This window comes from Tachysurus fulvidraco, chromosome 12 (genome assembly GCF_022655615.1).
Source record: "Tachysurus fulvidraco isolate hzauxx_2018 chromosome 12, HZAU_PFXX_2.0, whole genome shotgun sequence".
Lineage (NCBI taxonomy): Eukaryota > Metazoa > Chordata > Actinopteri > Siluriformes > Bagridae > Tachysurus > Tachysurus fulvidraco.
The window spans coordinates 3,233,568-3,259,234 of NC_062529.1; the positions used below are offsets into that span (position 1 = coordinate 3,233,568).

A 25,667-nucleotide genomic window follows, 5' to 3' on the forward strand; every position below is an offset into this window, starting at 1 on the left:
TTAATACCCGGATGAAAAGACCTGATTGGTCCATACGACCCCGCGTGACCTTCGTGGGTGTGTGTTATTTTAAACAAAATAAATCGTACGTAATTACGCTTTTTACAATAATTACAAATAAAAATTATTAATAGCTAAATAAAGCTACATATTATTTGAAACTTATTTAATTCATCCGGGTGGGAACAAAATCGCGATCACAGCTGACGCTTTTAATCGGTGAAAACAAACAGCCTGCGTTGACCAATAGAGAGGAGAGAAACCCGGAAGTCTACGCCTTCTTGTTTACGTCATCATTTCGCGCGGGAGACTGGAAAACTTCATTTATTGGCGCCAATAACGAGGTGAGTGAAAAACAACAGCAATGATAACAAACATCCTATAATGTTGCTGTGCAGTGATTTTACACGGTTAATTATATAGTCATTGTTCATTTGTGTGTGTTTTGTGCTGCAGTTACACTTAAATCCTGTGCAATGTGTCCTCAGTGTTTATTTTTATTTCTTTCTGGAATCACAGAAGAATAAAATTTAACATCACCGACATTTAAGCTCATAATTGTTCGATTATTTATCGTTATTATTAGTTTACTTTACAAGCTCAGTGCATTAAGCTGTTTGTCATTTATATTGTGTGTGTGTTTGAGTGAGTGTGTGTGTGTGTTTGAGTGTGTGAGTGTGTGTGTTTGTGTGAGTGTGTGTTTGAGTGTGTGTTTGGGTGAGTGAGGGAGTGAGTGTGTGTGTGTTTGTGTGAGTGTGTGTGTGTTTGTGTGAGTATGTGTGTGTTTGTGTGAGTGTGTGTGTTTGTGTGAGTGTGTGTGTGTTTGTGTGAGTGTGTGTGTGTGTGTGTTTGTGTGAGAGTGAGTGTGTGTGTGTTTGAGTGAGTGTGTGTGTGTAAGATTTTGCTACAGTGATAATCTGTAATTAACCCACAGATATCAGAGTTTACATTCATATCACTGCCAATTCGTTTGAGATTCAGTTAATAAAAAAAAGATGTTTTTTGGCTGTGCAAAAATTCAGTGTTGTTTAAATGTTTCAAGCTGCTATGTAAGATTATAGCTATATATAGATTATAGTATACCTTTATTAGACTTTTTTGGTGCGTCATTACAGGAGGACCTGCGATGCCCTGCGAGAGAAAGCCCATTCGCTACGGCCACTCAGAAGGACAGACGGACGTCTGCTTTGACGAGCGTGGCAAGTGAGTTACACTGAAGATGAGAGACTTTCGCTGTTGTGTCTCTGCTAAGCTTTATGAATCTACAGTGTGTGTTAGGAGAAAATCAGTCCCAGCGTCGCTTCTCGCTTCTTTGTACCATTCGGTGTATTTTTTTTGACTATTAACAGTTCTGTTGTGTTTGGTTCCTCCTTCAGACGTTTCCTTTATTTGTCACTGTGTCTATTATTATATTATGTTCCCAGTCTGTCTGTGTCATTTATTTTATAATCCAGACTTAAGTTTTGAAATCATTGTATTTGCAGGTGCATTGTTACGTGTGGAAGCGATGGAGACGTACGTGTGTGGGAAAGTCTAGACGACGACGATCCTAAATCCATAAACGTGGGTGAGAAGGCCTACTCCGTAGCGCTGAGAGTAAGTCATCCATTTGTTGTTTCTCATCTGTATGTAAATAAATAATGGTCCACTAACCAACAACGTTGATATATAAGCGAGGACATAAAGTATTGGCACCCTTATTGATGTGTAACACAGCAATCCAGAATGATTTCTCTTCTCTTGCAGGGCGGGAAATTAGTCACAGCCGTTTCCAACAACACCGTTCAGATCCACACGTTTCCCGACGGAGATCCCGATGGAATACTCACCCGTTTCACCACCAACGCAAATCACGTCACCTTTAACTCCAGTGGCACAAGAGTCGCCGCTGCCTCCAGGTATTTATGGTGCTGTTGTTATTTTTATTTATTTATTTTTATGTTCTGAAATGATTGATTTTAGCACTTACTCAATCATCTTGTGGCTTCCAAAGACAACTTTATTTACATTCAACTCTAACTCAAATCATTCTTACTATGTTTGACTAAAATGCGTGTAATTTGGCAGCAAATAAATTTGGAGATTGAGTAAAATTTATAAATCGATTTGCCTTGATTTCAGCACCAGGTGTCCCTATTATTTTGCACTAATTTGGAACGGGTTTAAAATTAATTTGATAACTTCAGCATCTATTTTTTGGTAGTTTTATTTTCTAATTTATTACCGAGATCTAAATCTTAATTACCAGAAAATTTTTATTTTTATTATATGTGCAGTTTTAGCTCTTGACTGCCCTCTAGTGGCCAAGTCGTACATTGCTTTATCACTGCATTAGTGTGTCTCAGTATAGAGAAGACGACAACATTATATTATCAGTTCACAGTATTCATGCTCTCATTTCATGACTGACTGACTGGACGTATAGATTTTGTTTTTTAATGGGAAACATTGCACTCCATTTCATTCCCATCGATCCAGCTATTTTCCTGCACTTGATTTGTTGTGAATATCGATCAGCCGTGAGCCATCAGCTGATCCTTGAACAGGTTATTTGCGTTAGGAAATGAGTTTTGCCTTCATTCCCCATCTAATTTTTTTTTAAGATCCGTACCATCTGTCTCTGTCTGTGTCTCAGTGACTTCCTGATAAAGGTGATCGAGGTGACGGACAGCAGTCAGCAGAAGACTCTGCGCGGTCACGACGCGCCCGTTATCAGCGTGGCCTTTGACCCCAGTGATGAGTATGTTGTAAGTAGAACAGACATTTTCACTGCTCATTAGAGCCTTTTTTTTTGTTTGGTGCTTTTTTGTTCGCTCTTTAACTATTGTATCGTAACTGACGCACGACTAAGATGAAGTGAACTGAAGAGATTAGGATTAAGGGTCTTGGTGACTGGATGGACCATCGATCCAACAGCTAACTACAGAGACATGATAGTGATATAAATCTTTTCAGACAGAGAAATTCTGAAGTCTTTCCCCAAGTTGTTCAAGAATATTTTGATGGGATTAACATTTTGGGATTGTGACTCTTTTTATTTATTATTATTATTATTATTATTATTATTATTATTAATCTGAGGGTCTAAAGAATCGGCTAACACTGATTTAATCCTCTGAAGGCTTCCTCCAGTTGTGACGGCTCGGTGGCAGTCTGGTCTGTAGAGGAGCAGGTAAGTGTTTTAATTTTTACATGATTATGGGGGTTTTTACACCTGGTCACTTCATGCGTTTTCTGTGATCCGATAGCTATCCGATGGTAAAAAGACCAGGTCTAAATGCCCTCCGAAATGTTTTCGAGACAGATATAAATCTGATGGTCCAAACCTCTTCAGGAGGAGGTCTGGGACACATTTCAGATGAAACTGGACAGGTGTAAATGAAAGTGGTTGTTCAAGCCACGTACGTCAGCGCTATACTCCTCCCAAACGGAAGAACGTCACTCGCAGGTGATCTTTCACCCAGGTGTCTCGTTGGGTCTTAAAATACAATGCAGCAAACAATAAATGCTGTTTTTTGTAGCATAACCGTCGTAACGATTTTTTTCGTCTTCTTTTTGATTGCGTCCTGAAAACCGCACACACCAAAGCGTGGTCCGTTTCAATTACCCCGGAAATGAGGTAAAATATATCTGCATTTTGGGCGGGAGTAGAAAGATCAGATCGATATCGGATTCGCCGAGACGCATTTATGTGGCCTGATGTAAATGGAACAGTTTTAACAAATCAGATAGCTATCGGATCAGAGAAAACACACGAAGTGACCAGGTGTAAAAAGGCCCTATGAGAATGGGGGAAATCTGATGGCTCCATAACCTGATAATGTTGTTTGTCATGTATAGTGTAAGTCTTAGGAGTGTTATAAGTAGGTGTAACTATACTGTTCATCTTTAAGCCGAACCGTCGCCTATAGAAATGAGCAGACGGTTCTGCTTTCTGCCCTGTGGTTTTTAATTTGTTGTTTTTGTCTCAAGACTCAAGTGGCAAACTGGAAGGTGCTGCAGAAGTCGAGTGACGTGAGCAACGCTAAATCTCTATGCAGACTCGCATGGCAAGGATCTGGGAAGGTACGAGCTCAATTATACGTGCCGTTTAAGTCGAGCTGTTTTGTTTAGTGATTAGAAGGAAGCATGTGGAAGGAGAGATTTCTGAAAATATGGGACGTTTTTTTTGTTTATTTTTTAAATTAGCTGTTTAAATTAGAAAAGTTTTTAAATGAAGTGTGTGTGTCTTTCTGTTTGTGTCTCTGTCTGTGTCTCTGTGTGTGTCTGTCTGTGTGTGTCTGTCTGTGTGTGTCTGTCTGTGTGTGTCTGTCTGTGTGTGTCTGTCTGTGTGTGTCTGTCTGTGTGTGTCTGTCTGTGTGTGTCTGTCTGTGTGTGTCTGTCTGTGTGTGTCTGTCTGTGTGTGTGTCTGTCTGTGTGTGTGTCTGCCTCTGTGTGTGTCTGCCTGTGTGTGTGTCTGCCTGTGTGTGTGTCTGCCTGTGTGTGTGTCTGCCTGTGTGTGTGTCTGCCTGTGTGTGTGTCTGCCTGTGTGTGTGTCTGCCTGTGTGTGTGTCTGCCTGTGTGTGTGTCTGCCTGTGTGTGTGTCTGCCTGTGTGTGTGTCTGCCTCTGTGTGTGTCTGCCTCTGTGTGTGTCTGTCTGTGTGTGTCTGTCTGTGTGTGTCTGTCTGTGTGTGTCTGTCTGTGTGTGTCTGCCTCTGTGTGTGTCTGCCTCTGTGTGTGTCTGCCTCTGTGTGTGTCTGCCTCTGTGTGTGTCTGCCTCTGTGTGTGTCTGCCTCTGTGTGTGTCTGCCTCTGTGTGTGTCTGCCTCTGTGTCTGTCTGCGTCTGTGTCTGTCTGCGTCTGTGTCTGTCTGCGTCTGTGTCTGTCTGTCTGTCTGTCTGTCTGTGTCTGTCTGTCTGTCTGTGTCTGTCTGTCTGTGTCTGTCTGTGTCTGTCTGTGTGTGTGTGTCTGTCTGTGTCTGTCTGTCTGTCTGTCTGTCTGTCTGTCTCTGTGTGTCTGTCTGTCTGTCTGTCTGTCTCTGTGTGTGTGTCTGTCTGTCTGTCTCTGTGTGTGTGTGTCTGTCTGTCTGTCTCTGTGTGTGTGTGTCTGTCTGTCTCTGTGTGTGTGTGTGTCTGTCTGTCTCTGTGTGTGTCTGTCTGTCTGTCTCTGTGTGTGTGTCTGTCTGTCTGTCTCTGTGTGTCTGTCTGTCTGTCTGTCTCTGTGTGTGTGTCTGTCTGTCTGTCTCTGTGTGTGTGTCTGTCTGTCTGTCTCTGTGTGTGTGTCTGTCTGTCTGTCTCTGTGTGTGTGTCTGTCTGTCTGTCTCTGTGTGTGTGTCTGTCTGTCTGTCTCTGTGTGTGTGTCTGTCTGTCTGTCTCTGTGTGTGTCTGTCTGTCTGTCTGTCTCTGTGTGTGTCTGTCTGTCTGTCTGTCTCTGTGTGTGTCTGTCTGTCTGTCTGTCTCTGTGTGTGTCTGTCTGTCTGTCTGTCTCTGTGTGTGTCTGTCTGTCTGTCTGTCTCTGTGTGTGTCTGTCTGTCTGTCTGTCTCTGTGTCTGTCTGTCTGTCTCTGTTTGTGTCTGTCTGTCTGTCTCTGTTTGTGTCTGTCTGTCTGTCTCTGTTTGTGTCTGTCTGTGTCTGTCTGTCTCTGTTTGTGTCTGTCTGTGTCTGTCTGACTCTGTGTGTGTGTGTGTGTCTGTCTGCCTCTGTGTGTGTGTGTGTCTGTCTGCCTCTGTGTGTGTGTGTGTGTGTCTGTCTGCCTCTGTGTGTGTGTGTGTGTGTCTGTCTGCCTCTGTGTGTGTGTGTGTGTGTGTGTGTGTGTGTGCCTGCCTCTGTGTGCCTGCCTCTGTGTGTGTCTGTCTGTGTGCCTGCCTCTCTGTCTGTCTGTGTATGTGTGTGTCTGTGTGCCTGCCTCTCTGTCTGTCTGTGTGTGTGTGTGTGTCTGTGTCCCTGTCTCTCTGTCTGTCTGTCTGTCTGTCTGTAGCTGCTTGCAGTTCCAGTGGATAACACAGTCCAGCTGTATGAGAGAGACACCTGGACTCATGTTGGCACTCTTTCTGATGATCTCCTCACTCAGGTCAGTACAGTTTACTCCTGAACTCAGCTGACAGGAGGCGTGTCTTATACTTTTGCTCTGAAAATACCCCAAAATTCAGCTGAGGGGGGAAAAAACAATAAATGTGTACGTTGGTCAAAAGGGTTCCATTTATTTTAAGAACAAATGGCTTGGTGTTTTTTGGAATTGACTCACAGACATTATAAAATGTCCCACTGTACTTTTTGTCCATTTAGGGTTATATTTAATGCTGTTAGTTCCATCTTTTAATGTTATTCCTTTATATAATATCTTTTAAAGCAAAAGTGTGAAGCGGTTCCAAATGTTCGGCAAATGGAAACATCTCAAACCTCATATTTTGTGCCATGTGAAGTCCATTGTTCAGGTTTTTCCTCTGCTCTGAATCAGCAGGTCGTAAACGTGGTGGTTTGGTCACCGTGTGGGAAGTTTCTGGCAGCAGGAACAGTAGGGGGATCTCTCTCCGTCTGGGACGTCGACGCTAAGCTGTGCATCGAAAGGTGCTCGGAGTTTTACATTTACATCTACGGCATTTAGCAGATGCTCTCATCCAGAGAGACTACATTTATCTCATTTATACAGCTGAGCAGGGGGGCACGGTGGCTTAGTGGTTAGCACGTTTGCCTCACACCTCCAGCGTTGGGGGTTCGATTCCCGCCTCCGCCTTGTGTGTGTGGAGTTTGCAACTCGTCCAGCTGTAGGGAGGAAATACAGAATGTTTATACAGATTTTTAATATGAAATAAGGTGCTACATGCAGGTCGATTCCTGCCTCCACCTTGTGTGTGTGGAGTTTGCATGTTCTCCCTGTGCCTCGGGGGTTTCCTCCGGGTACACCGGTTTCCTCCCCGGTCCAAAGACATGCATGGTAGGTTGATTGGCATCTCTGGAAAATTGTCTAGTGTGTGATTGCTTGAGTGAATGAGAGTGTGTGTGTGCCCTGCGATGGGTTGGCACTCCGTCCAGGGTGTATCCTGCCTTGATGCCCTATGACGCCTGAGATAGGCACAGGCTCCCCGTGACCCGAGAAGTTCAGATATGCGGTAGAAAATGAATGAATGAATACAGCTGAGCAATTGAGGGCTAAGGGCCTTGCTCAGGGGGCCAGGAGTGAAAGCTTGGTGGCCCTGGGATTTGAACTCATGACCTTCTGATCAGTAGTCCAACACCTTAACCACTGAGACAACACATCCACATGTTTTACACGGCTTCCAGCTCACATCTGAAGTGTTTGTTTAAAGTGAGAAAGCAATTCGACTCTGAATCGAATCAACATAATCAAATGTGATTGCTTAAACTGAACCACAATTAATATTCTGTAAAAACCAAAAAAAAAAAAAAATTACAAAGATCTCATAATATCCATGAAATCTCAGAGCTTATGGGTGCATTATGGGTATTTGGGTGCATTATGGGTACTATTTAGCATGCAAGGGTTGTGGGATTTCACAAAAGCACTAAATATGCACTACTGTGCTTTTGGATATGAGGTTGTTCTAAAATAGGAAGGAAAAAAAGTCTCTTTTGTACGCCATATTAGTGAAACGGTGATGACGGAATTCGCCGGCATCAGAAACTTTAAATGTTTCTTCCCTTCGTTCTCAGGCAGAAGCATGAGAAAGGCTACACGGTGTGTGGCATGGCCTGGCATCCCGCCGGAGGACAGATCGCTTACACGGACACCCAGGGCTGCCTGGGCCTGTTGGACGGAGTGTGTGCATCTTCATCCTCATCCTCCACTACCACCAAGAGCGCCACGGTCAGTGTCTCTGACTTTCAGTGACGGATCGTTCTTTAATAAAAAAAAAAGTCAAAGTAGAAAGTTCGCTCTAAATAACCGTGAATAAATGAAATACTTTTTGTTACAAATTTATATTAAACAGGAAATTATTGTAGATGTATATTTAGTGTGTGTGTTTGTGTGTAAAGGGAGAGTATAAAGAGCAGAACGGTTATGACGACCTGTTTGATGAGGACGACGGCGGCGACCTGCTAGACGAATGTCGGAGTGTGCCGGCAGGTGAAGAGGAAGACGACGACGACGACGAGCTCCTTCCTGCCTCTCGCAAACCGCGTAACAGAGGGAACATCCTGGATGATGACGAGAACTCTCGAGGTGCATCATACAGAATCATGTCAATAATCACGAAAATCAACAGAGGCGTTCGTATTTCGTTTATCGTAATCTATTTATTATCCAGAGTGAATTATGTCATTCAAAACCCACCGTTCCTACACAGACACCGGCTCGGTGAAGGTGGATCATTTAGCCGAGGATGACGGAGAGAGCGGCGTTTCCCCCGCAGTGGCGCCCCCTTCTGCAGCAGTGCCACGCCCGCTTTACGAGGGTCCGATGCCCACTGCGCCACAGAGAGCCTTCCAGCCCGGATCCACTCCGGCGCACCTCATGCACCGTTTCATGGTGAGATCGGGGCTAGTTAAGGGTAGGATGGTTACCATAGCAACTGCTTCTTTTCTTTTGTGGATATTTAGTGTCTCTTTTTTTTAATAGTAAGAAATTTACTAATTTTGTTGTACCAAATACACAATGTTTACTGTAAATACTATTTAATCAACTTAATTACCTGATAAAATTAGATACTCTATAATAGTTAATATTTGCAATATTTAAGAATAAATTTCTTATTTAAATGTTAGTTTAAATCAGGTTTATTAATATGTAGATCCAGAAAGACAGTCGATAAGAATTTTATGTAAATATTTCATTTGAGTCGTATCAGTACGAGATAAAAGTTCAATTTAAAATTGTGTGCAATGAATAGTTTTCTTTTTTTTCCTTTTTCTCCCTCAGAATAAATTATAATAACCATTTTATCACGTGTTTGTTTGTGTGTGTGTGTGTGTGTGTGTGTATTTGTGTATGTGTGCCCTCAGGTTTGGAACTCAGTGGGTATCGTGCGCAGCTACAACGATGAACAGGATAATGCCATCGACGTGGAGTTCCACGACTCTGCTGTCCATCACGCCATGCACCTCACCAACACGCTGGAGCACAGCATAGCCGATCTATCCCAGGAGGCCGTTCTGCTCGCCTGTGAAGGCACAGAGGAACTAGCTAGGTATCCTCAGGGTTTAATTTAACTGCATGCTACACTGTTATTACGCTGTTTTTATTTACCGACAGTTATACAAGACCCTGTGTTAAATTCTGCTGTGTTTTTCCCAGCAAGTTGCAGTGCCTGCACTTCTCTTCATGGGACACGAATAAGGAGTGGATAGTGGACCTGCCAAAAGGCGAGGACGTGATGGCGCTGTGTCTGGGACAAGGCTGGTTGGCGGCGGCTACCAGTGTCATGCTGGTACGCCTTTTCTCCATCGGCGGTGTTCAGAGAGAAGTGTTCAGCCTGCCGGGTCCTGTAGTGTGCATGGCGGGACACGGGGAGCAACTTCTTATAGTCTATCACAGAGGTATGAATGCTGTGTGTGAGTGTTTGTGTGTTTGTGAGTGAGTGTTTGTGAGTGAGTGTTTGTGAGTGAGTGTTTGTGAGTGAGTGTTTGTGAGTGAGTGTTTGTGAGTGAGTGTTTGTGAGTGAGTGTTTGTGAGTGAGTGTTTGTGAGTGAGTGTTTGTGAGTGAGTGTTTGTGAGTTTGAGTGAGTGTTTGTGAGTGAGTGTTTGTGAGTGTTTGTGAGTTTGAGTGAGTGTGTGTGAGTGAGTGTGTGTGAGTGAGTGTGTGTGAGTGAGTGTGTGTGAGTGAGTGTGTGTGAGTGAGTGTGTGTGAGTGAGTGTGTGTGAGTGAGTGTGTGTGAGTGAGTGTGTGTGAGTGAGTGTGTGTGAGTGAGTGTGTGTGAGTGAGTGTGTGTGAGTGAGTGTGTGTGAGTGAGTGTGTGTGAGTGAGTGTGTGTGAGTGAGTGTGTGTGAGTGAGTGTGTGTGAGTGAGTGTGTGTGAGTGAGAGTGTGTGAGTGAGTGTGTGTGAGAGTTTGTGTGAGAGTTTGTGTGTGTGTGTGTTACAGTGGCATGTCTCATGACCCAGACCCAACGTGTGTTTGTGTTAGGGACGGGGTTTGACGGAGATCAGGCTCTCGGGGTGCAGCTTCTGCAGCTCGGCCACAAAAGAAAGCAGGTCATCCACGGTGAACCTCTTCCCCTTTCCCGCAAGTCCCACCTAACTTGGATGGGCTTCAGTGCCGAAGGTGAGACGTGATGAGTGGATAACAGAACTGGATTTACAAACACAACAAAGAAGTGATCTGATTATATTAGCTTTACGACCCCGTGTGCAGGAACGCCGTGCGCTGTGGACTCTGAGGGCGTGGTGCGCATGCTGAACCGCTCTCTGGGAAACACGTGGACTCCTGTGTGTAACACCAGAGAGAGCTGCAAGAACAGGTCGGATCATTACTGGGTGGTCGGCATCCACGAGAACCCCCAGCAGCTCAGGTGAGGCTCTAATAGCTCCGAATATATTTCACTGTCGTGTTGTTTTAATGTGAAGGCCAGAAACCAGTTTGCTCTGGTAATTATAATGAGGGACTTTGGTTCCAGGCCGTGCTACGCCTTCAGAATACACGCCTGCTTTATGTTATTTTAACATGGTTAAGAGGAACATTACAGCTTCATGACGGAAAGGTGGGTTTTCAGAGTATATTTGATCGTCATCTAAGAAAATCTTGTTCAGGTTGGGACTTCGATGAAAGTGTGAATAAATTCATTGAAAATACTCCAAATCTAGAACTTTCTCCTCTGTGGACATGCATTGCTTTGGTCATGTGACTTTCAGTTAAACGTGACCGTGTGACAATCCAGCTCGAAATTCCACAGGAGCTCAAATCCTTCACTAATCTCAATTAATCTCTCTCGTGACTTGAGCTTACACTCACACCAATTACAAGCAGTTTATAGGACATTTTTCACGCTGGCTTGATTGTGGGGTTTTATTATACGCTTCTGTAGGAATTCTTGTCGCAAACTTAACCTGGATGTTCTGAATAAATGCTTACATAAAAGTTCTTTAACTGGCATCATTTGCATATTTGGTTTCCTAGACATTTAATCCGTTCCTCCATGACTGTTTGGTCCAAAAAATTTGGGCGAGTTTGTAAAAATTTGTCACTATGTCCGGTGCTTACAAATTTCCAATGGTCCCCCAGGTGTAGGGCTGGGCGATAAAACGATAACAATATGTATTGCGATAGACACGTGATATCAATAAAAAATGTGTTTAATAAAACGTTCAATGTTTTTATTCTTTGTCGGAAGAAAACAGGTTGCGAGTTTGGTTGCATTAACAAAGGCACTCACTCTCTGGTAACCTAGCAATGTAGGGAGTGACACGCTAACAGCCAATCATGTAACAGTATCAAGTTTGCTTGCGCCATTTCGTTGTCTATTACTGGTCTGCTGGATTTCTCTTCAGTAACCGGCGACTGATAAGCAGAAAAAGAGCGCCACAGCGAGCGAGGACATTGTAAATAAAAGAGGAAAAGATGTTACAGATGTATCTCAGTCTACCTCAGTTTTATTTCTGTTTACAAAACACAGCACATATTTTACACACTTTATTCACCAGAAGGTGAACAGCAAGTGAACGTCCTCACACTAAACTTGCACTAAATTCCCAGGTTTCTCTGTTTATATTTAACACTTTGCACTATTTTATTATACTTTATTAAGCATTTCTTACATTTTCTTTCATTTTGCACCTTAAATGTTAAGAGATAATTGTTAAGTGTTCATTGTGACTTTAGACTTATGTTTACATTTTAATTATTTGAGTTTTCCTGGTTGTTGACATTTCTGTCAATAACTGAGGGGATTATGATTATGATCAGAGGGAGGTTAAGTTTCAAATAAAAATGTGTAAATGTAATATATTTTTCTCCTGGTCCTTATTTTAACTGGGTCATAAAAAAATAATAATAATAATAATTATCGATATCGACCGATATGAAACACTGATATCGTGATACAGTTTTCAGCCATATCGCCCAGCCCTAACCAGGCATAACAGAACTGTTAGAGCTTCCCGTCATCAAAAGAAGTACAAGACATTATATAATTGAATAATCAACCATCGTGTTTTCTAAAGTGTCTTTAGTGGTTTAGTCTTAACTTTAGTCTGTAGTTGTTTATGGAATCAATATCACAGTTGTCTATGCAGCTTCTGTTGCAACTCATTTCTCAACCTGGAAATTTATACAAGGTATCTGGGAGAAGTTTAAAAATAAGGTGAAAGTTTAGATCTCTCTCTCTCTCTCTCTCTCTCTCTCTCTCTCTCTGTACAGGTGCATTCCCTGTAAAGGATCCGTTTTCCCGCCGACTCTTCCTCGTCCCGCTGTGGCCATCCTGCCCTTCAATCTGCCCTTCTGCCAGACCAGCACAGAGAAGGGCCAGATGGAGGTGTGTGTGTGTGTGTGTGTGTACTTTTGGGAATTTTTGTTTTCAATGATCAGCCTTATAATTGTAGCTGAAAGATGTTTCCTGTAACACCTGTCAGGCCGGTGTGGGCAGATAGGCAGGTACTGATTGACACACTGACTCTCTGGTCCTCAGAAAATCAGCAGGGAATCTGTGAACAATTTACTTCTGTTGTATTGCAGAGATCCACGATTAAGGATCCAAAATGTTTCAAACCCTTTTTTCCTTTTTCAAGTGTCCAGTATTACAGATAATGTAAACAAGTCAAGTCAAGAAGCTTTTATTGTCATTTCAACCATATACAGTGCCTTGCGAAAGTATTCGGCCCCCTTGAACTTTGTGACCTTTTGCCACATTTCAGGCTTCAAACATAATGATATGAAACTGTAATTTTTTGTGAAGAATCAACAACAAGTGGGACATAATCATGAAGTGGAACGAAATTTATTGGATGTTTCAAACTTTTTTAACAAATCAAAAACTGAAAAATTGGGCGTGCAAAATTATTCGGCCAACTTAAGTTAATACTTTGTAGCGCCACCTTTTGCTGCGATTACAGCTGTAAGTCGCTTGGGGTACGTCTCTATCAGTTTTGCACATCGAGAGACTGAAATTTTTGCCCATTCCTCCTTGCAGAACAGCTCGAGCTCAGTGAGGTTGGATGGAGAGCGTTTGTGAACAGCAGTTTTCAGTTCTTTCCACAGATTCTCGATTGGGTTTAGGTCTGGACTTTGACTTGGCCATTCTAACACCTGGATATGTTTATTTTTGAACCATTCCATTGTAGATTTTTCTTTATGTTTTTGATCATTGTCTTGTTTGAAAACAAATCTCCGTCCCAGTCTCGGGTCTTTTGCAGACTCCATCAGGTTTTCTTCCAGAATGGTCCTGTATTTGGCTCCATCCATCTTCCCATCAATTTTAACCATCTTCCCTGTCCCTGCTGAAGAAAAGCAGGCCCAAACCACGATGCTGCCACCACCATGTTTGACAGTGGGGATTGTGTGTTCAGGGTGATGAGCTGTGTTGCTTTTACGCCAAACATAACGTTTTGCATTGTTGCCAAAAAGTTCAATTTTGGTTTCATCTGACCAGAGCACATGATTGGTGTGTCTCCCAGGTGGCTTGTGGCAAACTTCACTTTTTATGGATATCTTTAAGAAATGTCTTTCTTCTTGCCACTCTTCCATAAAGGCCAGATTTGTGCAGTATACGACTGATTGTTGTCCTATGGACAGAGTCTCCCACCTCAGCTGTAGATCTCTGCAGTTCATCCGGAGTGATCATGGGCCTCTTGGCTACATCTCTGATCAGTCTTCTCCTTGCATGAGCTGAAAGTTTAGAGGGACGGCCAGGTCTTGGTAGATTTGCAGTGGTCTGATACTCCTTCCATTTCAATATTATCGCTTGCACAGTGCTCCTTGGGATGTTTAAAGCTTGGGAAATCTTTTTGTATCCAAATCCGGCTTTAGACTTCTCCACAACAGTATCTCGGACCTGCCTGGTGTGTTCCTTGTTCTTCATGATGCTCTCTGCGCTTTAAACAGACCTCTGAAACTATCACAGTGCAGGTGCATTTATACGGAGACTTGATTACACACAAGTGGATTCTATTTATCATCATTAGTCATTTAGGTCAACATTGAATCATTCAGAGATCCTCACTGAACTTCTGGAGAGAGATTGCTGCACTGAAAGTAAAGGGGCCGAATAATTTTGCACGCCCAATTTTTCAGTTTTTGATTTGTTAAAGTTTGCACTTCACTTGTTGATTATTCATAAAAAATTACAGTTTCATATCATTACGTTTGAAGCCTGAAATGTGGCAAAAGGTCACAAAGTTCAAGGGGGCCGAATACTTTCGCAAGGCACTGTAGCTGTTGCGGTACACGGTGAAATGAGACAACGTTTCTCCAGGATCAAGGTGCTACATAAAACAAAGACAGGACTAAGGCCATGTAAGTTGTTTTAGCCACATAAAGTGCAACTGTGCAACCTGTTGCAAACAGTGCAGGACAAGACAAACTAGACAGTGCAGGACAAAAGACAGTGCAGACATAAAGTTACAAGACAGTACAAAAAATGCAATACAATAAACAGTATCAGAAACAGCGCCGACCGACCGGTGTAAATACTGAATGTTCAAACAATATTTCGTGCAGTAACATTAGAATGAACACAGTTTCTTAGCAGTAGGTCCTTTTGGATAATATATAGAGTTGTGCAAAAAAACAGCAAATGACTGAAATATTGTATAGTATGTGCATAATGGCTGAGATATTGTACAATATGTGCAAAAACAGCAGAAATGTCGGACAGTATGTGCAAAACAGTGTGTGTGTTTTGTGAGGGTCTGTGCAGTCCATACAGATGATGTGTGTGTATGTTGTGCTCAGTATAGTCCAGTTCAGTTATTGAGAAGTCTGATGGCTTGTGGGAAGAAACTGTTACGCAGTCTGGTCGTGAGGGCCCGAATGCTTCGGTACCTTTTTCCAGACGACAGGAGGGTGAAGAGTGTGTGTGTGTGTGAGGGGTGTGTGGGGTCATCGACAATGCTGTTGGCTTTGCGGATGCAGCGTGTGGTGTAAGTGTCCATGATCGAGGGAAGAGAGACCCCAATGATGTTCTCCGCTGTCCTCACTATCCGCTGCAGGGTTTTGCGATCCGAGATCGTACAGTTCCCAAACCAGACAGTGATGCAGCTGCTCACTGTGATGTGTTTTTTTTTTGCTAACGTGTCTACAGGAGCAGTATTGGCGCTCGGTGCTCTTCCATAATCACTTCGGCTACCTGTCGTCCAGCGGCTACGAGACGGACGAGGCGAGTCAGAGGGAGAAGGAGAAGGAGCAGCAGGAGCTGCTGATGAAGATGTTCGCAGTAAGCTGTTTCTGTTATCACTTACGTTAATGCTGCTGCTGCTGCTGCTCAATTTATGTTCCATGAAAGATGAATATATATCAAGCTGTTCACTTCCTGTTTGCATCGTGTCGCACGTCAGCTGTCTTGTAAGCTGGAGCGCGAGTTCCGCTGTGTGGAGTTGGCCGGGATGATGACGCAGAGCGTCGTTTCGCTCGCCATCCGCTACGCTTCACGTTCCAGACGCATGCTTCTTGCTCAGAGGCTCAGTGAGCTCGCTCTGGAGAAGGCCAGTCAAGTACAGGAGGAAGAGGAGCCAGAGGAGGAAGCAGCCTATCACAGCCAGCCACAAAATGCACGGTACTCTGTGAATCGAGTTTTTTATTTTTTTTAATTTATTCTTTGTTGTATTTCACACTTGCATGATGATTCTTTACACTGAAACTTGACTGTTCACAGGTCGAATCTATCAAGTCGAGTCGCCAGGCGCTCGAGCGGAAGAGCCGCACAGGAAGACTACGATGAAGACGAGCAGGAAGACGAAGATGCTCAGGAAGCACCGATGGAGGCAGAGGAAGAACCAGAAAGCAAGAAGTCACGTAAGAGTTCTAGCCATTCAAGTAGGACTAAAGTTATTGCACCTTGTAATGTGTTAGATGTGCTGATGTGTGCTGCAGTGTCTACGTTACTTCACTGAACGGTTTCTTTTACCCTTTAATCTTTGTCTTGGTCTTTTCAGCTCACAGGTAAGTTTTTCTCGTCTGCTTTGTCTTTCATATTTTCTGACGGTTTGCTTCATGAAAGCCGCTACACCTTCCTCGGAGCGAACGGCTCAGGAACGACGAGTTTTAGCTCTTTTACTGTTGACGGAGTGCCCGAGAAAGAAAATGATTGATTATGGATGACACTTTGTTCTATTTGTACTTCTGCTTCCTGCTTCGCTACTGTTCGGACGCTTTTACTTGCGCTCTGTGCTTTGCGCTTTTGCTTTTTCACTTTTATCATTTGATTTAACTACCAGCAGTTCAGCACAGTGCTCAAACTAAACAATTGGGCACTCGCACAAAAACTACAAATTCCTGGAACTATATTCATATTTGGAATATTCAACAACTTGAGGAATTAGTCATAGAGTCATTAGAGTCATAGCGGTCTACCAGTCTGCTATTGCCGGCAGTTTACAATCCTAAATCAGAACAACACAGCTGCCCACACTCAAACAAAAGAGAAAATGCCTTCTTTTGGCTCTCAATCCACCTGCTGCTCAAACTGCCACAGACGTCTACAAAAGATTGCAGTTCTCGAAACCCTGCCAGAACATACAGCAGAGCTTCATCGTGGTCCCTCTCAACGTAAAGCTGGTGAGTCCTGTGAATCTAATGCTACTAAACAGGTCATTGTGAGCTCAGAGAAACTTGAAGTAATTGAGGACACAAACCGATGGCATAAACAGGGTGTGAGACCCAAGGGTGCTGCATTAGCATCATCTACCCCAGATATGGGTACAACTCGAGTAGCTAATATTGGTATTCCACCACCCACTGTGCGGCTTGAAAATAGATTTGAAGCCCTAGTGAGTTTGGGCGAAGAATCCCCAAATGTAAATGGACACAGATCACATCAGTCAGTAGCTAACAGAGCTAACAGACGCTCGATATCATACAGGCAGCGGCGCTCCACTCAGACAGCAGTCGAGCCAAGCACGCTGATAGTGGGTGACTCTATTATCAGGAACATTGTAAGCAAAGCTACCCGTACATACTGTTTTCCTCGGGCAATGGTTTCTGATGTTAACAAGGAACTTTGCAACATTCTGATGAAACACAAGTCTGTCAGTCGGATTGTCATACATGTGGGAAAGAAGGATATTTGGAAAGAGCGGTCTGAGCTCCTCAAGAGGGATTTCAATGGACTTTTTGAAACACTTGCAAGACTGAAAGTTCTATCATTCATCAGTGGACCTTGCTACTAAGTTTGAATTCATGGCTACAAAAAAACCTGCACCATGAGAGGACTGAGTTACATTGACAATTTTAATATCTTCTGGAGTCAAAGGCAACTTTTTAACACTGATGTTATCCAGCCAAACAAACTAGGTGTTAGGTTGCTTAAAGACAATATCTTTTTCTTCCTTCATCATTCATCAGCTGAGTGTGCCAGTCCACTCCTGAACGGCCTAAATGACCACAGGATTTCACACCAACACCTGGAGGGACATTCAGTTGACAAGGATAAAACTCCGCAGCCACAACAACTACTGTTCACAGACACAGCTCAGGCTGAGCCCTGCCCACAGACCTCACTACAGCTGGATGGTGAATCAACACCCAAGGATGTTTCTGTGGATAACAACCAGGAAAAATAAGATCTCACTCCCAAGCCTCCAGGAACACCAGAATCACAGCTGATGTCGTCGCACTCTCTCTCCTTCTCTTCAACATCACCACTTCTGTGCTTTTCAGAGAAAATGGAGAAACTGGTATCTGCTGGAACTAAGCTTTCCCACTCTATTGCTGCGAGCCCCCAAATACCAACCAAGAAATGGCGGGCTCCACAACCACCAAAGCCTCCGGGCCCAACCTGCCCTCCCCCTCCATCTGAGATGGCACTGTGACCTCTGCCTCAACGGCAGGGATCACACCAGCCCTCATCTGCAAACAGCACTGGTAACTGATATGTGTTGGGTCCCCGCTATGACAGCAGTAACAATCAGAAATGTTTTCAGAACAAGCGGGAGCCCAATGTCCCTTTAGCTTTCCCTATCTCTGTCCTGATATGTGATAGAAAGACGAAGGCCCTCTCCAGCCGCACGACAGCTCTATATAATCTACTGCCTATTAGACGTCATTCTGAGATGGATACAGGGCCAAAACCAGTTACTGTTAAATTAGCACTTCTGAATATCCGTTCATTAAAGAACAAATCATTTTTAGTTAATGATCTTATACCACTAACCACTAACACTACCACTAACAACCTGGACTTCATGGTTCTAAATGAAACCTGGTTAGATGACAGCTGCAGCGCTACAGTCCTCAATGAATCCGCGCCACCCAACTTTACTTTTATAAGTGTCTGTAGAGCTGTTAGAAGAGGTGGAGGAATAGCTGCTTTATTCAAAGATGCCTTTCAATGCAAGCAAGTGTTACTTGGCGATTACCAGTCTTTTGAATATTTGTGTATTGCTCTAAAAGGTACACCACGCATTCTGTTTACAATTATTTATAGGCCTCCCAAATACACCCCAACTTTTGTTGATGAATTTACAGAACTTTTATCAACAATCTCCTCTGAATTTGATTATTTTGTTAGTGCTGGAGATTTCAACATTCATATAGACAATGCAGAAAACGATACTGTTCAATGTTCTAAACACTTTTGATCTGACCCAGCACGTGCAAGGTCCTACACACAATAGGGGACACACTCTTGATCTGCTCATTAGCAAGGGTCTAAACATTCCACCCGCTGTTATCAAGGATGAAGCGCTATCTGACCATTTCTGTGTTTACTTTGATTTATTGATCTGTCTTGCCACTGGTGCTAGATCTGTCTATGTCAAAAAAAAAAGGTTCATAAATGAAAACACCAGTGAGGTATTTATGAATGCTATATCAATGTTGCCAAACATGTCGGCAGACTCTGTTGATGTTCTCCTTGAAAATTTTAACTTAAAAGTTAAAGATGCTATTGATGGTATAGCTCCAGTAAAGGTCAGGATGATCACTGGCAGACGTAAAGCACCTTGTGCCCCCTTTCCACCGAGGCAGTTTGAGTGCTGGTTCGGAGCCAGAGCCTAATTTAGAACCAGTTCTTTCTGTTTCGACTGCCAAAGCACTGGCTTCAAACCAGGAAAAGTGGTTCTTAAGTAGCACCAAAACGTTGCTGGTCTAGACTCAAGAACCGCTTGCATTAGGGACTGTGGGCGGGGCTACAGTTAGCGCATTTGATAATGTACCTTAAGTATACTAATGTTTAATACACTTTTACTTTACCGCAATATGATACATTATCAGCACACATGATAGTAGGTAGCTACATGCTAAGGCTAACTTTTTTCTGTGTTGGTGATAAAATAGTTACTTTATACTTTATAACCTCCGTTTATACAGATTACACGAAGCTGCACGTTGGATTCGCCGCGTTGGGTGTTAATGTAGGTTCACAAAGCCATGAGCATTAACAGTAAAGCAACATCCGCCATTGTTGTTGTGTTTGTGTTTGCCGCTGCTGTGCTAAGGTTGCTGGGACACATACAGTGACGTCACACTCGGCTCTATGATGGCTCTCTAGCCAGTGGAAAGGCAAACCGGTTCTTAGAAGGGTCGCCAGAGGAACCAACTTTGAAACAGCACCAGCGCTAGCTCTGAACCAGCACTCGTTTCTTTCCGGTGGAAAAGGGGCATTGGAGAAACACAACAGCGGTACAGAGCATGAAAAGAACATGCAGAAAAGCTGAACGTATGGCGGTAAACAAAACTTGAAGTATATCATAGCATCTGTAAGGACAGTCTTCGTGCTTTCAATGTAGAACTAGGCACAATGTAGCTAGACAGAGCTTCTTCTCAAACATTATAAACAACAACATAAACAACACTCGCACTCTTTTTGTGCAAACCCCCCCAAATCAAGTTCCTAGTGAAAGGCTGTCTGACAACAAATGCAATGAGTTTGCAACCTTTTTCTCTGAGAAAATCAGTAATATCAGAATGGCAATCAATACGGCCTCATATTGTAATGTGGTCAGTCAGACCTCACTACAACAACCTCAAAAATGTGTCTCTTTCTCAGAATTTGACAAAATTGACATATAAAAACCCTGGAAGAAACAGTACAACATCTTAAAGCATCAACTTGCAGCCTTGACACCCTCCCTAAATCCTTTATCAAAAAGGATCTTAACTGCTTAGAAACTGACCTCTTAAAAATAGTAAATACCTCTCTGCTCACAGGCACTTTTCCAGAGTCCCTAAAAATGGCGGTTGTTAAGCCTCTCCTAAAAAACGGTAACCTAGACAAAACCATACTTAGCAACTACAGGCCAATCTCAAATCTTCCTTTTATAGGCAAGATCATTGAAAAGGTTGTTTTCAATCAGCTGAACAAATTCTTAAATGGCTACCTGGTTTCCGCCAGCATCACAGCACAGAGACAGTGCTCCTAAAGATAATAAATGATATTCGTTTAAACTCTGATTCAGGTAAAATACCAGTGCCGGTGCTACTAGATCTTAGTGCTGCCTTTGACACGGTAGATCACACCATACTCTTACATAGACTGGTAAACTGGGTAGGGCTTTCTGGGATGGTCATACCTAAAAGGGAGAGGTTACTATGTGAACATAGGTAACCATAAATCTGAGTGGACATCCATGACATGTGGAGTCCCACAGGGCTCAATTCTTGCACCGCTTCTCTTTAATTTGTATATGCTCCCAATTGGTCAAATAATGAAAAAGAACCAAATTGCTTACCACAGCTATGCAGATGACACCCAGATATACTTAGCCCTGTCCCCTAATGACTACAGCACTACATTGACTCACTATGTAAGTGCATTGATGAAATTAACAGTCAAAACGTCCTCCAGTTAAACAAAGACAAAACAGAAGTCATTGTATTCGGAAATAAAGATGAAACTCTCAAGGTTAACACACGCCTTGACTCTAGGGGGTCTAAAGACACAAAATAAAGTAAGAAATCTTGGTGTAATTTTAGAGTCTGACCTTAATTTCAGTAGTCATGTGAAAGCGAAAAGCAAATCCGCTTACTACCATCTCAGAAATATAGCCAGAATTAGATGTTTTGTCTCAAGACAGGACTTGGAGAAACTTGTTCATGCTTTCATCACCAGCAGGATGAATTATTGCAATGGACTCCTTCCTGGAAGACCATTAGACAGCTGCAGCTCATACAGAACGCTGCAGCCAGAATTCTGACCAGAATCAAAAAATCTGAGCACATCACTCCAGTCCTCAGGTCCTTACACTGGCTTCCAGTTACATTTAGAATAGATTTTAAAGTATTGTTACTGGTTTATAAATCACTTCATGACTTAGGACCGAAATACATTACAGATATGCTAATTGAATATAAACCAAGCAGACTACTCAGATCAGTCAGTTAGAGATACCAAGGGTTCACTCAAAACAAGGTGCGTCAGCATTTAGTTATTATGCCACCTATAGCTGGAATCAGCTTCCAGAAGAGATCAGATGTGCTTCAACAGTAGACGCTTTTAAATCAAGATTAAAAACACATCTGTTTAACTCTGCATTTACTGAATGAGCGCTGTGCTGCTTCACACTGACTGCACTTTTTATCCAAATCACTTTTACTCCTGTTTTATTCCTTTTAACATATTTGAAACTGTTTTTTATTAAAATCACATTTATTTTCTTTAATTGTTCTTTGTTTTTATTATGATTTTATTGTGTTTCTTATTTTTTCATATATTTTTTTCTCTCTCTCTCTTATAAATTTTCTAATTTCTATGTAAAGCACTTTGAATGACCTCTGTGTATGAAATGTGCTATACAAATAAACTTGCCTTGCCTATTTTGTTATCGCAGGTGTGAATCCGTTCAGTAAAGGCGCGAAATCACCTGAAAAACCTCCCATCAGACCAGGTGAGAAGATGGCCTTTGCTTTACGAGAACGATTGACACTTGCGTAAATGTTTGGAACTCTTCGATATTACCCGACAAATTGGAAGCTTCGGCTCATTCCCTTCTCTCGTTTTTCTCATTTAGAATGCAACATGTTTATTTTGTTGTAAATCTTTTGTCTTTTTCTTTTTTTCTTTTTCCCCCTCTCGCAGTCAGTAAAGACGGTCGTGTAAACCCCTTTAAGGTGAGACCAACATGGAGTTTTTTTTTTATTATTTACATTTGTTTATTTTATTAAATGTTTTTAAGATTTATCTTCAACTCTCCAGTCAGACGTAATGTGCTGTTTTGAGCAGGTCAGTGGATCAGGAAAGCCGTCAGGATCTCCGTCACCACAACCCAGAGCTACTAACGTTCTAGACACCATGACGGCATCCAACAGGAAACACATGGCATCCACTAAAGCTCCAGTGATAAAGCCTCTGGCACCGAGACCACGCTCCAAGGTACCTGTGTGTGTGTGTGTGTGTGTGTGTACACACACACACACACACACTGTATGTTCCAAAACCCTGCAGCCTCTTGCGCTTGTCAACTTTTATAAGCCTCACTTTTGGCCTGTTAGATATGATTTTTATTGGCACAAAACCCTAATAAAGCCATGTTCTGTGCGTATTTCAGGCTCAGGCTACACTGCTGCAGATGAGCACGTCTAAAGGAGCTTCTAAGAAGCCGGAGGAGAAAGAGACGGAGAAACCGAGGGCAGAGAAACCTGAGAAACCTGCAGCAGCACCTGGAGACAACGTGGAGAACACCAGGTGGGAGCAGGATCATGTCTAGTCAGTTATACTGTATTGTATCCATCTCGTTAAATATTGACTTTTTATTTTTATTCATTTTTTACTCTCAGACCAAAGACTGGTTTCCAGTTGTGGCTCGAGGAGAACAGGAAAAACATCCTCGCCAACAACCCGGACCTGGAGGAGATGGACATCATTAAAGAGGCCATGAGCCGCTTTCGCACGCTGTCAGGGGACGAGAGGCTGGTAAGAACCGACCTGCTGATTTACATTCGCAGGCACTGGTGCTCTACGTCACAGGGTGGAGCAGCGCGTTGTCCGTCCTCGTTCCACACAGGCCGGTTGACATACGTCCACAATTGGACATCTCTTACTCTGATTGACAGGGAAGGGAGCGTATGTCCCGCCCACCCGAGAGCACAGCTCATTTAGCAGGAGTATAAAAGTATCTAGATATCATGATGACATAAACAGTCCAGATGGTGAAATTGCTCAGGTACAATTTATTTATTTTTACTTCTTCCTGCCGTGACATCCACAATCCTCGCTCTTCAGTAAAATGTCACGTTTTCATATCAGACATTTCTACCTGCCTGAGACGGCTGGCGGCATTCAGAATGCATTTAACCTGTAACACTGTTAAACTGGATTCTGTCTCTGGGAAGCTTTTGTATAAACACAAATCTTCAAGGCTGATCTTTACCTTGGAAGACGCACCACATTATATCTCTTATCTAATCGACTACATTCTGAAGTAAAGATAACCTTAATTTTTATTTTTCCTCCTCTGCTGTACTTGTACTCAGTTCGTGACCCTGCACTTAATGGACTACTCCGCTCACCGCTCAGGGACAAACACCCTCGAAACAAACCTCAGTGATACGTGATGAGAGGGAGCTCGGTCGCTCTGGAAACCTGGGGGGTTTATTGCACACACCCATTGATCTTATGTTAATGTAGTGCCGAGGAGGAGAAGGAGGTGCTGGGCTCGTAGAGGCTGAATGAACAGAACGAGTGATAAAAGGGCGAACGTGTGCAGCAGGCTTTGGCTCTCATAAACGACCCGTGTGTATGTGACTCATCGCTGGGTCTGTAATGGACTCCGCTTTTCATTCAGGAAACGAATGCATCCGGACCTGCTCTGTCGATAGCCATTAGAGTCCTGGGTCTGTGCACGCGTGACTCAGGTGTGTGCCGATAATTCATTACCTCAACATCTTGTACGAGGCTTCGACACCGTAGCCACACTTTACGCCAATATATAGACAACAAATATATTTGTTTTGTGTTTAAAAACCACAAACACTTTTCTCGATAATACATTGTGCCTTGACAAAAGCATGGTGGTGACCTGAATGGGGTCAAAGTTCAAGAGGACGGAAAGACAGGTAAAGAAGGGGTGTGTGTGTGTCAATGCAGCAGCATTGCTTACTTACTAACTAACAGAATGTTCCGGCAATCATTTTCTTTAGCTAGTTCGCATTTAATTACGTTGTTATCGAGTAGCAAACGAAGGAATTTATTTGTTTATTAATTTATTTTATTTAATTGTTTGCAAGCACGTGTGTGTGGAGTTTGCATGTTCTCCCCATGCCTCGGGGGTTTCCTCCGGGTACTTCGGTTTCCTCCCCGGGTCCAAAGACATGCATGGTAGGTTGATTGGCATCTCTGGAAAATTGTCCGTAGTGTGTGAGTGTGTGTGTGCCCTGTGATGGGTTGGCACTCCGTCCAGGGTGTATCCAACCTTGATGTCCGATGACGCCTGAGATAGGCACAGGCTCCCCGTGACCCGAGGTAGTTCGGATAAGCGGTAGTAAATGAATGAGTGAGTGAGTAATTGTTTGCAGCAAGGAAAAAAGATCCGCCAAGTCGACTCACTAACGCGAACCTTGTTTGATTAGCAATTTTATATACCCTAACCCAGTCCAAAATCAGTCATAAAAAAGACAAGAAAAAGACTAGGTGATGCATTAGAACAAAAGTAATGGCACTCGATATAACAAAAACGACGACACTGACGATGATTTTAGCGTAACAGCGCCTTCAAAATACGGTTATTGATCCATAGTTAAATGGTATCATTAACTGTTTTCTTCACAATTATTCTAATATTTAAAGTTTTTTTTTTTTTCTGAACGACTCCAAGCCTTTTTTTAATAGAAATTTAATTCCAAATGACCTCAAACTCTATTTAGGCTGAAGTGTTTGATTGAGTGAACAGTCTGATTGATAATGTGCTATTCGGTCACCGGATGCAAAAGTCACACCTGATCTATCTTTTATAGAAATGGACAGAGAAGGCGAAAGGCTCAACAGGAGAGGGTGCAGACCTCAAGAAAAGAAAGCGAGACGATGAGGGGAATAACGAAGCCGACGGGCAGGTGGACACAGACGAAAACAGCGCAAAGAAGAAAAAACCTTCAGACACTTCGGCTAAACTCTCTGCTTTTGCCTTCAACAAAAATTAATTCTCCCTGTAGCAGTGTTTGTATTCGTATTAAGCATTTCTATTTTTTTTTGTCTTGTTTGTACATATTTCTGTGAACTGTTTAACTACTACGGTATATGAAACCGGAGATAAATAAAATGTTGACTTTTATAATGTGTTCGTAGTCGTTATTTAACTCATTTTTGGTGGAATACGTAAATTTGTCGTGCACCGTAGTTCGCCCTATAGCGTGATGGCCGATATACTCATTTACTCACAGTTCATTTGCACTATTCTGTAAAAACCCATCAGATTATCTGTGTTTAGGCTTCGAGTCAGAGCCCAGTTTGGTGTCCACATTAAACGAAGCTCTTGATCTGTAACTGCACGATTTTATGCGTAAAAACCGCTTCGATCTGATTGGATAATTGCACGAATGTGCACGTGTTAATGGACTAATCAGTGAGTATAAATTTTAAATACATAGTTGAAAACCCTAGAAATAAATAAATAAATAAACAATGGCCAACGTGCTAATAGTGGATTTGTTATAAAT

At 42.8% G+C, this 25,667-nt stretch overlaps 1 protein-coding gene across 3 annotated transcripts; it reads left to right on the forward strand.

Annotated features, from left to right (window-relative positions):
* Positions 1–205: 205 nt before the first annotated feature.
* On the forward strand, positions 206–25,282 carry wdhd1 (WD repeat and HMG-box DNA binding protein 1). Of its 3 annotated transcripts, none has more exons than XM_027160003.2 (26): positions 206–344; positions 1,116–1,203; positions 1,485–1,596; positions 1,747–1,898; positions 2,636–2,747; positions 3,122–3,172; positions 3,973–4,065; positions 5,955–6,047; positions 6,435–6,544; positions 7,649–7,802; positions 7,973–8,159; positions 8,284–8,465; positions 8,939–9,123; positions 9,231–9,472; positions 10,059–10,196; positions 10,287–10,443; positions 12,288–12,402; positions 15,166–15,297; positions 15,419–15,636; positions 15,736–15,875; positions 21,848–21,904; positions 22,096–22,127; positions 22,240–22,389; positions 22,565–22,701; positions 22,794–22,929; positions 24,969–25,282. In XM_027160003.2, the coding sequence occupies exons 2-26, from the start codon at positions 1,127–1,129 to the stop codon at positions 25,149–25,151; spliced, it is 3,345 nt and encodes a 1,114-aa protein (XP_027015804.2). In that variant the 5' UTR covers positions 206–344; positions 1,116–1,126; the 3' UTR covers positions 25,152–25,282. The 3 variants fall into 3 exon arrangements, with proteins under 3 accessions (XP_027015804.2, XP_027015805.2, XP_047677821.1); XM_027160004.2 differs by having other exon boundaries at positions 6,438–6,544; XM_047821865.1 differs by lacking the exon at positions 206–344 and adding an exon at positions 389–410.
* The last annotated feature ends 385 nt before the right edge of the window (positions 25,283–25,667 follow it).